This window comes from Tubulanus polymorphus, chromosome 9 (assembly GCF_964204645.1).
Source record: "Tubulanus polymorphus chromosome 9, tnTubPoly1.2, whole genome shotgun sequence".
Lineage (NCBI taxonomy): Eukaryota > Metazoa > Nemertea > Palaeonemertea > Tubulaniformes > Tubulanidae > Tubulanus > Tubulanus polymorphus.
The window spans coordinates 279,302-293,278 of NC_134033.1; the positions used below are offsets into that span (position 1 = coordinate 279,302).

The 13,977-nt window shown below is 39.1% G+C and overlaps 1 protein-coding gene across 5 annotated transcripts; it reads right to left on the reverse strand.

Moving 5' to 3' along the window:
- Nucleotides 1-360: 360 nt before the first annotated feature.
- On the reverse strand, nucleotides 361-11,766 carry LOC141911163 (amine oxidase [flavin-containing] B-like). Of its 5 annotated transcripts, none has more exons than XM_074802137.1 (14): nucleotides 10,900-11,766; nucleotides 6,421-6,549; nucleotides 6,172-6,266; nucleotides 5,885-6,016; nucleotides 5,657-5,761; nucleotides 4,983-5,074; nucleotides 4,757-4,898; nucleotides 4,256-4,405; nucleotides 3,703-3,862; nucleotides 2,665-2,800; nucleotides 2,002-2,059; nucleotides 1,643-1,740; nucleotides 1,447-1,558; nucleotides 361-1,293 (listed from the first exon to the last, which is right to left on the reverse strand). In XM_074802137.1, the coding sequence occupies exons 2-14, from the start codon at nucleotides 6,527-6,529 to the stop codon at nucleotides 997-999; spliced, it is 1,686 nt and encodes a 561-aa protein (XP_074658238.1). In that variant the 5' UTR covers nucleotides 6,530-6,549; nucleotides 10,900-11,766; the 3' UTR covers nucleotides 361-996. The 5 variants fall into 5 exon arrangements, with proteins under 5 accessions (XP_074658238.1, XP_074658237.1, XP_074658239.1 ...); XM_074802136.1 differs by lacking the exon at nucleotides 10,900-11,766 and adding an exon at nucleotides 7,097-7,134; XM_074802138.1 differs by lacking the exon at nucleotides 10,900-11,766 and adding an exon at nucleotides 6,645-6,798 and having other exon boundaries at nucleotides 6,211-6,266.
- Between the last annotated feature and the right edge of the window lie 2,211 nt (nucleotides 11,767-13,977).

Sequence of the window (13,977 nt, forward strand, 5' to 3'; positions counted from 1 at the left end):
CCCCCTCCGTTCATCCAGGCCATACGTAATAGCAGTTTGTAGCAGCAAGGCCATCACTTGTGGTTATAGACTCACAGGGAACTTCACTGCATCAGAAAATCTGTTCGTTAAAACCGATAGTTCACTGTGTTTCATCCAGTATGAAAATAATTGAATTATCTTACTTTGGACAAGATTCTATATAAGTTATATCATTTAAAAGTGATGCAGACAATTCCTCAAAATCGGAAATATTCTCCTGAAAAAATCCTTGAAAAATCCTCCAAGTCTTGAATCGCATTCTGTTGGAATCCTTGTTTACGTAGCACAAGTAGGAAGACAAATACTGTACAAATCATTAATACAAAAAACAGATTTCATATCAGTTTGCAAATTTTTTTTTTAATAAATGAAAAAACTAAATGACTCGTCAGCAAAATAATTATAATTGACTCAGCAGCAAAATTATAATTAATACATTATTATCAAGAATATGCCGGAAGCATAAACATGTGACTAGCGGTTAAAATAAAAGCATAAATACATTTTATTGAAATGAAAGCATTTTTTGCGCTCTTTTACATTTTGTCGAAAAAGATGATAATTGGTGCATTTCATTGCGAGATTATGTATAATATTGGACATTATCCTTTTTGGATGTGACATGTTCTTCAAGATTGGCCTCTGGGAACACCCCCCTCCCCTACCGGGCCCTGCGCTCTCCTCATGGCTATAGATGAGTCCATCCACCCCTGATGGTTTAGCGCCCGAGGGCTGCAGTTGCTGAAAAGTTGGTTAAAGATAACCGGCGGGTAAATACCATAGTAACAATGAACTTTGTCACTATGTCAACTATCCACTGTTAACTCTTAAACAACATAAGAGCAACTGCAGCTATTGTAGTTTTATAGAGTGGCTCCCCCTATCGGGCACATTTTGAAATACAGTAGAAAGCTGATATCTATTATACACACATGTATATATTGTGTTTATTGATTTTTACGGACGAAATTTTATTCACTTTTTTTCGTTTTTGCTTCGGTCGATTGTTGAAGACAGTTGCCGCGGCGACGCCGACGAGGTATCGTTAGAATCTGAAGAAACGAACGGTAGAAATCGCTTGACGAAACACCAGACGATTCCTCCGAGCATCCAACTCATGAGGATAAACACGAGGAATGGACGAGGTAAACTCGAGCCCGGTAACGATCTCTGAAACTCAACAATCGGTAACGTATCCACGGTTACAGCACGCGGAGGTGGAGCCGGTTCATCCTGGTAGATCTCTTCATTAACACCGTCTGAATTCAGAACCTGAAAACGATTCATTACTAGACTAACACTATTTGAAGGATGGATGAGGAAACTAACACTATTTGAAGGACGGATGGTGGCAGAAAGTAACACTATTTGAAGGACGGATCGATGCTGAAAGTAACACTATTTGAAGGACACACAGATACTGACCTCACGAGCAGCGCGTTCACCGGACTGGATCGCTCCTTCCATTGTACACATCCATTCCGTAGCTGTTTCACTGCCGGCAAAATACATCGCACCGTGAGGCTTTCGCAAAAAACTGTCAAATAAATAATACTCTTCAGAACCCTTCTATAGAGAATATAGGGAACGCCCCCTAGTGGAGCTATTAGATACTACATACCTGCCATATTTGGTCAAAAAGCCCGGAGGTAACACTGTATTGTATCCACCCGGACTGTATTTCTCTTTCGCCCAATTCACCTCCATAAAACCAATCGGCTAGAAATCAAATAATAATATATGAGTAGATTTTAGTTGAAGGTGGGAAATATTGTGAACCTAACACCCAGTTCCACAGTTCTAGTAATCCACAGTTCTAGTGACCCAGTTCCACAGTTCTAGTAATCCACAGTTCTAGTGACCCAGTTCCACAGTTCTAGTAATCCACAGTTCTACTGATCCAGTTCTACAGTTTTACGGTTCCACAGTTGTGGGTTTCAGTTGTGTGAAACTTGGTATTGAAGTAAGTTTTATAAGTACCTGATTCATGTGTTCACATTGAAATGCGTTTGAGTACTGTTCGGCTAATGCTGATCTCCTGTAACTCACAAAAACAACAATTAAACAGCATTTAAACCTTTACCATAATACGACAAACAGCTGGAATATGAGTTAACCTTGAACTCAGCACTGAAATGTAGCCTAGTTTAATCCATCAGTAACTCTAATCCTAGCCTTGAACTCAGTACCCAAATCTAGCCCAGTTTAATCCATCAGTAACTCTAATCCTAGCCTTGAACTCAGTACCCAAATCTAGCCCAGTTTAATATATTAGTTTCAGTAGAGAAAGAAACAGTAATAATTTGTATCAGAAAACTGTGTTCTTTTATTTCTAGATTAGATTAGATCGTTTTTATTCCCCTGACTTCGATAGTTTAAGGAGCTTCATACAATATACATTTATATAATATTAAAACTTGCAAAAAGAAATGGATAGAAATAATGAATTTATCTATACTGTAAGGTGCTGCCCCTACATAACTAGCGGCAAAAGTGTAAACTAACTCGACAGTCATTCAAAAGATTATGTGAATGATTAAGTGTTGTTCTTCTATACTATCATTGATAGTGCTGCCTCCTGTGGTGAATAGAGGTGGAATAGGGTGGAATAGAGTGGAATAAGGGTGGAATAGAGTGGAATACCTCTCATCAGGAGTTAGTTCACTGTAGTGTCTGGCATCATCTCCTACAATGAATCCAGAAATAGACGGAGTCGTCCTAGTTGTGTCAAATGATGAAACTGCTGGACCTTTATCATCAATCAGTTTACCACTGAATCCTGCAAAACAAGAATCCATCTAATCAGGATCCCTACAGATCAGTTAACCACTGAATCCTGCAAAACAAGAATCCATCTAATCAGGATCCTTACAGATCAGTTAACCACTGAATCCTGCAAAACAAGAATCCATCTAATCAGGATCCTTACAGATCAGTTAACCACTGAATCCTGCAAAACAAGAATCCATCTAATCAGGATCCCTACAGATCAGTTAACCACTGAATCCTGCAAAACAAGAATCCATCTAATCAGGATCCCTACAGATCAGTTAACCACTGAATCCTGCAAAACAAGAATCCATCTAATCAGGATCCCTACAGATCAGTTAACCACTGAATCCTGCAAAACAAGAATCCATCTAATCAGGATCCCTACAGATCAGTTAACCACTGAATCCTGCAAAACAAGAATCCATCTAATCAGGATCCCTACAGATCAGTTAACCACTGAATCCTGCAAAACAAGAATCCATCTAATCAGGATCCCTACAGATCAGTCATATTCCAGAATTCAAGGAGTTTTCAAGAACATTTCAAATTTCAAGGAATAACTTAAAGTAGGCGTAAAACCTAAAACGTTTCTAATTCTCAAAATTCAAGGAGTTTCGGGAATTTTGCTCAAATTCAAGGATATTCAAGGTAATTGAAAAACATTTATGGTTTAGTTTTCAAGGAATCAAGGAATCGTAGGGATCCTGAATTGTATGAGTAATTAAATTCTCGAGTAAGACCCGTTAAAACTGACTCCTGCGTTTCATGAAAGTTTAACTAAAATTTTGGGTGTAATTGCTATTGGTTACTTCACATGTTCTCAACGAGGACAACAATTCAATTAACAAAACTGATTTAAGCTAAAACTTTTTCATGAAACCCTGGAGTAATTAAGGGCGTGTTACGTACCTTTATCGAGCCAGAACGGTCTATCATAAAACAGAACCGTTTTTATAGCCAGACCTCGAGGAATATTCGTTATAAATTGACATCTTTCGACCGGGAATTTCGGAATGTAATGAATATCTTTTTGATTCGTAATCGGTAGAGCATTGATCACATGACTACACTGAAAACATATACAGATTATACATTCACTTGTCTGAAACTCTCTCCTCCCCTCCCTCATCCCCCTCCCTCATCCCCCTCTCTCCTCCCCTCCCTCATCCCCCTCCCTCATCCCCCTCTCTCCTCCCCTCCCTCATCCCCCTCTCTCCTCCCCTCTCTCCTCCCCTCCCTCATCCCCCTCTCTCCTCCCCTCTCTCCTCCCCTCCCTCATCCCCCTCTCTCCTCCCCTCTCTCCTCCCCTCCCTCATCCCCCTCTCTCCTCCCCTCCCTCATCCCCCTCTCTCCTCCCCTCTCTCCTCCCCTCCCTCATCCCCCTCTCTCCATTTCCCTTATGCTTGTTAAAATCCAATCAAGAGAAGTTTCACTAAACGACCTTGACATTCATTCTACTCACCGTGAAAATCTCTCCGTCTGCTGCGGTAACCTTGATCTTATCACCGGATTGATCGACAGACGCGACCGGTTTCGAGCAGATGACCGATCCATCCAGATATTCCGCCATTTTCTCGCACAGATTTTGACTTCCGCCGACAATTTGTTTTTCCTGAAATGTAAAAATACAAAATCTAAAACGAAAGTAGTTTAAGGTCAACAGGGAACCCGCAACACCGGCTATTCCACCAGATGGCGTGATAATCAACTTTAATGTGGTATTTTTAGGCTCCCGAATCCATAAATTTTCACAAGAAGCATAAAAAACTCATCAAATTCATTTCTCTACTCAGCGATTAGTTTCTAGTTTTCAGTGTAATTATTCAAATCGATCTAAAATTGGACACAAGACCGAGTAACTACTAGCGACACCTGGTGGATCCTTGCCTGCCACAGTAGTATTGGTGGCTCCCCATTGAGGGAAATTCAAACGATGATTGTATAAGAAATTGAGTGAATTTACCGGGTGACCGCTGGAAGGAGTAATCAATGGACTGATAGCGTGCTGCGTGTGAACACACAACAGGAAAAACAGTTGAGACATCTCATACGGTTCAACTCCGTAATACATCTTTATTATCATTCGTAGAATCGTCTTCGAAAACCTGATAAAAAATTGGAAAAACGGAGAATATAAAAATAGACGATGAAAAATTCAGGAGATTCCGAGTTTTCACAATTTCACTTACTCAGAATAGCACAAAGAATTCATCAAATCTTCACAATTTTGACGGTCCCACTTTTTAGCGTCCGGGGCCGACCACGGCGCTTTCAATGGCACCTACACATGAATTATGTAAACAACAAATTTAGTTCAAGTTGTCGAAAGTTTCTTGTGAAGCCATGTTACAAATAGTTATTTGATAGTTACGCCTGCGGTATTTGATAGTTACGCCTGCGGTATTTGATAGTTACCTGTTGAGCCATGTTACAAATAGTTATTTGATAGTTACGCCTGCGGTATTTGATAGTTACGCCTGCAGTATTTGATAGTTACGCCTGCGGTATTTGATAGTTACCTGTTGAGCCATGTTGTCAATAGTTATTTGATAGTTACGCCTGCGGTATTTGATAGTTACGCCTGCGGTATTTGATAGTTACCTGTTGAGCCATGTTACAAATAGTTATTTGATAGTTACGCCTGCGGTATTTGATAGTTACCTGTTGAGCCATGTTGTCAATAGTTATTTGATAGTTACGCCTGCGGTATTTGATAGTTACGCCTGCAGTATTTGATAGTTACCTGTTGAGCCATGTTGTCAATAGTTATTTGATAGTTACGCCTGCGGTATTTGATAGTTACCTGTTGAGCCATGTTGTCAATAGTTATTTGATAGTTACGCCTGCGGTATTTGATAGTTACCTGTTGAGCCATGTTGTCAATAGTTTTAAACGTATTGTTTAAATCGAGTTGATCGAATAAACTTTCAGCGGGTAAAATATTATTCTCCACCAAATTCCTTTTACCCTGAAAAATATATCATCACAAATATCTCAATCACTCAACAGTAGCATATACAGTGATGTCATAGGCAGAATACTCACCGGTATTTTGAGAGTTATGCGATGATGTCATAGGGGGAATACTCACCAGTATTTTGAGAATATCGATAGATTCATTCATATCAATGAGACTGATATCGAATTCTCGACACAGTCGTGACACACGGTTAAAAGGTGGCGCCACAAATTCCCCTCCGAGATCCACACCTCCAAACTCACTCTATAAAACACAGAAAAATACACAGCTTAGTTTTAACCTAGACGCGAGCCCGGTAAACCTAAACCCGGTCCGGTAAATCCAGACCAGTTCCAGTAAACCTGGTCCTTGGAACGTCAAATCGTGAGTGCCCCCTAGTGGTTTGATTTAGAACTGACCTGTGCTGTATAAGTTCGGCCCCCAATTCGATCTCTTGCCTCTAGAACTACGACTGATTTACCGCGATCCCGTAACAGTTTACCAGCGCTTAGACCTGTAAAAACAATTCACAACTATATCCAATCAGAGAGAGGAACCGATAGGGGGAGGGAGGAGCCGATATGGGGAGGGAGGAGCCGATAGGGGGAGGGAGGAGCCGATAGGGGGAGGGAGGAGCCGATAGGGGGAGGGGGGTTATTAAATCTTACCGCTCAAACCGGCTCCTATAATCACTACATCAACATCGTTTTTGTATCCGTCTGACGCCTGGTCGCCATTAGCAACATAATCATCTAAAGTCACTGTATCAATCTCCATGGTTACCGTAGATACAAAACCTAATAAAAGAACGTTAAACAAGATTAGTTTTGTTTTTAAAATGAGATCTATTTCAAAAAATTTCAAATGTTCTAAATCAACTGCGAATAATTACCCGATGCTGCCCCCTGTGAGTGATCAGTTTAAAACTGTCTAATTATTCGAATCAATCTAAAATTTGTTTCGAATGCAGATTTTGTCGCTTGCTCAGTCTAAAATCCAGGCACTACCGAGTACGACACAACTAGGACAGGGACAGAGCAATTTCTCTAAAATGTCCTCACATTCAGTGAGAATTTTATGTAGGGAATTTAGGTCAATAATCAACTACCGGTTTTTCATTGTAAACACGATGAATAGCGGGCGCGGGACCTGCTGCACTCGTCTCACCAGCTAGTGCCCAGCCCCAGGGCAGGCCCCCGAGAGAGAGGAGCAGGTTGATTATTCCTGTGTATGTCAGCGCGCGTCTATTCACTTAAAACCTCCTCTACTGATTGTTTCATCAATCGATACATAATACCAGCACGCATAGAAATTAAATACACGCGTTAAAAACGTTAAACTTACCCGAAAAAATAGATACTGCCCGACAATAAAATCGTATATTGAATTGAATTGGTGCTGGTGCGGGGAATCCCAAGATATTCAGTTCCGGTTTATGCAGGGACTCGATCCCCGAGCTCTGAGCTCACGGCGCGCCAGGATCTGGCGCTGCTAATTAACCCTAACCCTAGGGTTAACGTCTGGTCAGGACTCGAACCTGCCAACTCCGGATCACCAGGATCTGGCGCTGCTAATTAACCCTAGGGTTAACGTTTGGTCGGGACTCGAACCCACCGACTCCAGCTCGCCACGAGGTCCGACTATCCATGGCCAATTTCTGGACTAAGAAAAACGTCGGTGGTTTTCCTAGTACAGTAATTAGGAGACTGACACAGTGTAGTGCACCCATCCTCGCTTGCCAGGGTTGATTGACCACACACACGCCGCAACGGCTTTACACCCCTTTGCATGAGCTTCGCGACCGCCTGCAAACCCTGGCATGCGAGCAAAGGAGCATGCAGTACGGGTCTGATTTTCCTTCTCTTTCAAAGAAATTTATATTCAAAAGTCGAGGTTAATTAATCGGGAACTCGTACGTGTAGTCTTGCCACACCCCCCCCCCCCCAAAAAAAAAAAAATTAAAAAAATTCTGTTAAAGAACAGTCGTTATGTGGTTACTCTACTAAACTACTTAGAAAAAAACCCGATATATTTCAGCGTTTTAAAATCAATTCTTGAAGATGTTTATTTAATTTTTCCATTCTCAAATCGTAGTTTTCGGAAAAAGGCTGGAAATTATTTACTTTTATCCAAAATCAGACCTTTTTATGAGTGAGATGATTTTTCTCGGTCCTAAAAACATCCGATTTTTTACGCGAGGCGTAGGGCGATGTGATGGGTTTAACGGATGGAATATAATTGAGTCTCTCTATTCACAGATGATAAAACCCGCAGTATAATTTAGATCAGATGCAAACATATAAATGCAGAAAATAAAGCGATGATTATTAGTCACGAGGATCTATTAAATTCATTTACATTCACGGATGTCTTTTCAACATTAATTGCCATTGAATATATATTTTTATACAATAGATAATCGTTTTGAATTACATCCGGGTGTTTGAATCTTACTATATACACTATATACACTACATCACATCACCCACGCCCCCCTTAGGCCTATCTCATATTAGTTCAATAAATATCCCTACCACAAAATTAGGCAAAAACATGCACCTACGGGCTAGAATGTAGGAGAGTGGACACCACTCTCGAACATTCTTGTCTCTATAGGCTATAGGCATCCGGGTGTCATTAGTCACACATTCACGATTGATAGAACACAATATCCGCGTTGATGCGATGTAGAAAGAATCCCACAATGATAATGAAAAAGTCCGAAAATGCTAGTTTGTCTCATTACTTCTGATTTCAATTTGCAATTTATATTTATATTCACTATTGTATCATATAAATACTCTCTGGTTTGCTTCCTTTTAATCTATTTTAGCGTGTAACTGTTTCTACATTAATTTTCCTTTAGTTTGTATCGTCTCTGATTACTTGAATTAGTCTCTATATATATATATATATATATATATATATATATCATAATTTCTGTTGTATTTCGGTATTCCTGAAGATGTCTATTAGGATATAGTGGAAACGTTGAATAAACTACACTAGCTCAAGGAATACAGTATTCCTGAAGATGACTATTAGAATATAGTCGAAACGTTGAATAAACTACAGTATTCCTGTAGATGACTATTAGAATATAGTCGAATCGTTGAATAGACTACACTAGCTCAAGGAATACAGTATTCCTGAAGATGACTATTAGGATATAGTCGAAACGTTGAATAAACTACACTAGCTCAAGGAATACAGTATTCCTGAAGATGACTATTAGGATATAGTCGAAACGTTGAATAAACTACACTAGCTCAAGGAATACAGTATTCCTGAAGATGACTATTAGGATATAGTCGAAACGTTGAATAAACTACACTAGCTCAAGGAATACAGTATTCCTGAAGATGACTATTAGGATATAGTGGAAACGTTGAATAAACTACACTAGCTCAAGGAATACAGTATTCCTGAAGATGACTATTAGGATATAGTCGAAACGTTGAATAAACTGCACTAGCTCAAGGAAACATTTCAGACTCTTTTTATTCTTAGTGTGCAGGGATTTTATATTATCTTTACAACACGGACTCAGAGTGTTTCATCAATGGTTATAATGAGGACAACATCAGTATTCCTGAAGATGACTATTAGGATAAAGTCGAAACGTTGAATAAACTACACTAGCTCAAGGAATACAGCATTCCTGAAGATGACTATTAGGATAAAGTCGAAACGTTGAATAAACTACACTAGCTCAAGGAATACAGTATTCCTGAAGATCACTATCGGATATAGTCTAAACGTTGAATAAACTACACTAGCTCAAGGAATACAGTATTCCTGAAGATCACTATCGGATATAGTCTAAACGTTGAATAAACTACACTAGCTCAAGGAATACAGTATTCCTGAAGATGACTATTAGGATAAAGTCGAAACGTTGAATAAATTACACTAGCTCAAGGAATACAGTATTCCTGAAGATGACTATTAGGATATAGTCTAAACGTTGAATAAACTACACTAGCTCAAGGAATACAGTATTCCTGAAGATGACTATTAGGATAAAGTCGAAACGTTGAATAAACTACACTAGCTCAAGGAATACAGTATTCCTGAAGATGACTATTAGGATATAGTCTAAACGTTGAATAGACTACACTAGCTCAAGGAATACAGTATTCCTGAAGATGACTATTAGGATAAAGTCGAAACGTTGAATAAACTACACTAGCTCAAGGAATACAGTATTCCTGAAGATGACTATTAGGATAAAGTCGAAACGTTGAATAAACTACACTAGCTCGAGGAATACAGTATTCCTGAAGATGACTATTAGGATAAAGTCGAAACGTTGAATAAACTACACTAGCTCAAGGAATACAGTATTCCTGAAGATGACTATTAGGATATAGTCTAAACGTTGAATAAACTACACTAGCTCAAGGGAACATTTCGGATTCTATTTTTCATTTCTATAATTGTCAGATTTTCACACGATTTTTAGGTATTTGAGGGACATTTAGGGTATATAAGCTAAATCTTGCGCTGCGGATTGCTGTCTTATTGGGGGCTTTATTTTCAAAAGGTTTCGGGAAAATTTCGACGTGAACACGTGTGCTCCTTGTGTTCCTGTCTCGATCCGCCCTGCAGTTAAATAGTTTTTCAAATCCAAAATCCCATTTGATTCCTCCTATAGAATTTATATCAGCATGATTTGGGAGTATTCATTTTACAGCTGCAATATCAGACGACAGCATAAAGCAGATATAAAACTCGCACATAAAGCGGAAGTTCTCTCCTTCTGTGAGGTGAATACATTTTTCTAACTGCATTTTAGTTTGGACCGCTGTGCTCCACGGGTACAGGGTATCTCGCGGAGGGGCTGTTTCAATACACTCATGGATCTCCAGCGGAGGGGCTGCTTCTGACTCATGTTTAGCCCTAGTTCAAGACTCTATATTTTATGTAACTTTAGGGCAGGTGACCAGTGATCAGTCAGGTGAGTGACCAGTGACCAGTCAGATATGGTGACTCTTCACTGACTACCCGCTATTATTCTCTGATAACAACAGTTTCTAATCAGACCTGATCTAAATTGCCGCCGCCAGTAATAAATTAATCATTGTTATCAAAAATTGTCAGCTGAATTTGTTCTATTTTGTCAACATTGTTGTGCCGCGTCTTACCTACAGCGCCTCCTAGTGGAGGAGGAGAATATCCATCCTATAACCTATAAACATCCGCCATCTTACGAGGAAGCAATGAGTAGCACGTGAACTCTTCACAGACACCAAAACCTGAAAGAAGTGAATTAAATTTCATTTTGATAAGTCGTTACGTTTACATCGAAGAATTCATCTCTATTTCTGAGTCTCAGTTTGTTTCAGGCCTATTTCTAATTCAGCTACGTAATTTGAAATGGTCGTTTGGTTGAGTTTATCGTCACAACTATCACTAATTCAACAGTGAATTTTAAAACTTTGAAATCTAATTTTATCGACAACGAGAAGGTTGTGAAATTAGAGGAACTGACCTCGCGAAATTACAACACACAGAGACCTACCTAGAATCGCCGTGAGCGAAATAAAACCGCACGAAATGACTTCAAAATGATGACTTAAAAAGCTCTATAGAATAATTGTTATAAATTGTTGAATCTAATTCTGTTTTATGTAATGAATTTCTATGTTTGCAATAAAACACTGATGTTCAATGGTACAAAAACAACCGCTTCTATTACGAGATTAATTTGAGAGGAGACCTCAAAATAACAAGGTGCGAATGATTTAAATATAATAATTATTCAATGATTTGAATCTACAATTAAAAAACCGCGTCTTCTAAAAATATACGCGAGAAATATCGACATCAAAAACAGCGCGACCAAAATCAGTAAATTAATTCAACCAAATAAACCAGAAACCCAGGTACCACAGGAATAGGACCCGACCGGGTGGGGTGGGTGCTGTCTGAACCTGAAACCAGTTTTTCGTAAGTAAATGTCATTTGTATTTTATAAGAAGTAGAGTTCAACAGTTCAACTCTTCATCTTAATCAAATCACACTTAACTCACAAACTGTCAAACATTTTCAATCCAGTTCAATTGTAAATAAATGCAACTTTTACTGTTAAAAAGTTCCACTTGAAATTACAACTGTATTTTATATTAACAGCTGAAATTATGTTCTAATTCACAGATTTATCAACTAACTATTCTAACCTAACCTATATTCGGCCTACCTATTCGGGCTCGGGTTTAGGGGTTAGGGAGGGGGATACTGAAATAGAGACATGTTATACAGGTCGCACCGGAATTCTTCAGTCACTCTGTCATCATAATTCAACTTCAGGTTCAATCTTCTGTGACTAGGGGGTCTTGTTCTTCACACTGAAATAGAACATACAGGCCGCACCTGAATCGGGCCACTCTGTTGTGTGCTGGGGGTGAAGACACGTACTCTGTGGCCTAGTCTTCTGGGGTCTTGTCTCAGCGATGACCCTGAAATTGTCATGTTTATTTCAGCTAAACGTTTTTACATTAAAGTCGTTTTCTTATAAAATAAAAGATTCAAAAAACGGAAATTCTGAAATAAAAGGAAAACACCTGAAAATATAGAAAAACCCTGGAAATAGAAGCATAAAATACAGGATCCTAAAATAAAGATATTAGGCATCAAAATAAACAGACAGCTTCTCCGTCAGACCCAGAGACCCAAAGACCCACAGGACCCTGATGCGAATAGCACCCAAATTTCTTTACTTAAACTTACACATTACACATCTAAAAACTTACTAACTCACCGAGTAAGTTCCTAAACTAACTAAACCTATAAAACATAATTTCAGCTGTTAATGTTTTTCTAACTCACAGTTTATCCAATCCTGTGTGTGTAATGTATGAATCCAGGGATCCTCGGAATATAGTCATTTAGTATCCTCGTGTTTTTGATAATAGTTCACAGTTTATTATGAGCGCAGTTTGTTGTAATATCGCAATAATCCTGATTTAATTTGAACTCCGATTGAATCGATTCCATTCCGAATTCCGTGACGCCTGAAAAATAAAACAAAGAAGAAATTCAAACAACCATTTAGTCGAAATACCGATAAATTCATTTCCCGGGCAAAAACCCCTCACAACTTCGCGCCTCACTGCACTCGCTTTACGGGGGTGCCCCTAGTAATCGAAAAGGTACCCCACGTATGTTGCCCCCCTCCCCTAGAAATTAATCCTGCATCTACCCTTGTATCTGAATAGTCTATAAGTAACAAGTAGAAGTTCATATACCGTTTACATTGCTGGGTTTCACACGTGTGAAAATCAACTCACTTTTTCACGTAAATATGTTGAAATTTGCGATGCGGAAATCTCGACAAACTCACCTAACAATCGCGTTCATCTTATCCGTATCAGTTTTATCGTTTCTGAATTGTTTTTTTATCGTTTAATTTCGTGTTTTATGATGTAGTTTTAAGCGCGGTGGTGACGGATTCTAATGGAGCGGGTTTCTTGCTCGCTTTGCACTCGGCTCGAGCGCGGCTGGTCATCACGGCCGGCGATTGGCCGCATAATTGATGCGGGGCGCAATTTAGTAATTCTGATTGGTCAAGTGGCGCGCATAGCTAATGATGACCTGAACTGGACAGAACCGGTTTCGGTGACCCTGATGATGATACATGTACAACTGAATTCTATATTGCGCAATACAGCCAGGCTAACCTGTTATTTATCTATTTGGCCGACAGAGACATTAGTGAAACCGTTAGTGAAAATAAATATATTAGGCATCGAAATAAACAAACTGCTTTCTGTATCTGCAAGACCAGAGACCCAGAGACTCCACAGGACCCTGACGCAAATAGCACCCAAATTCCTTTACTTAAACTTACACATTTTATCTAAGATTGTATTAATATTCATGCATTTCTATAACTTACTAACTCACCGAGTAAGTTCCTAAACTAACTAAACCTATAAAACATAATTTCAGCTGTTAATGTTTTTCTAACTTACAGTTTATCCAATCCTGTGTGTGTAATGTATGAATCCAATGATAATCCTTGAGTCAATTTGAATCCTTGTGTTTTTAACAACAGTTCAGTTTATTGAGCACAGTTTATATCCATCCGGAACTAGTTTGAGCGCGATTTCATTCCAAATAAATCCTGAACAAGAAAACAATTCAAATTCCATTTAATTTCCAGTAACGGCTCAGTTTTTGAGAACGGTTTATCTTGATTTCGTTTCAGCGCGATTCCATTC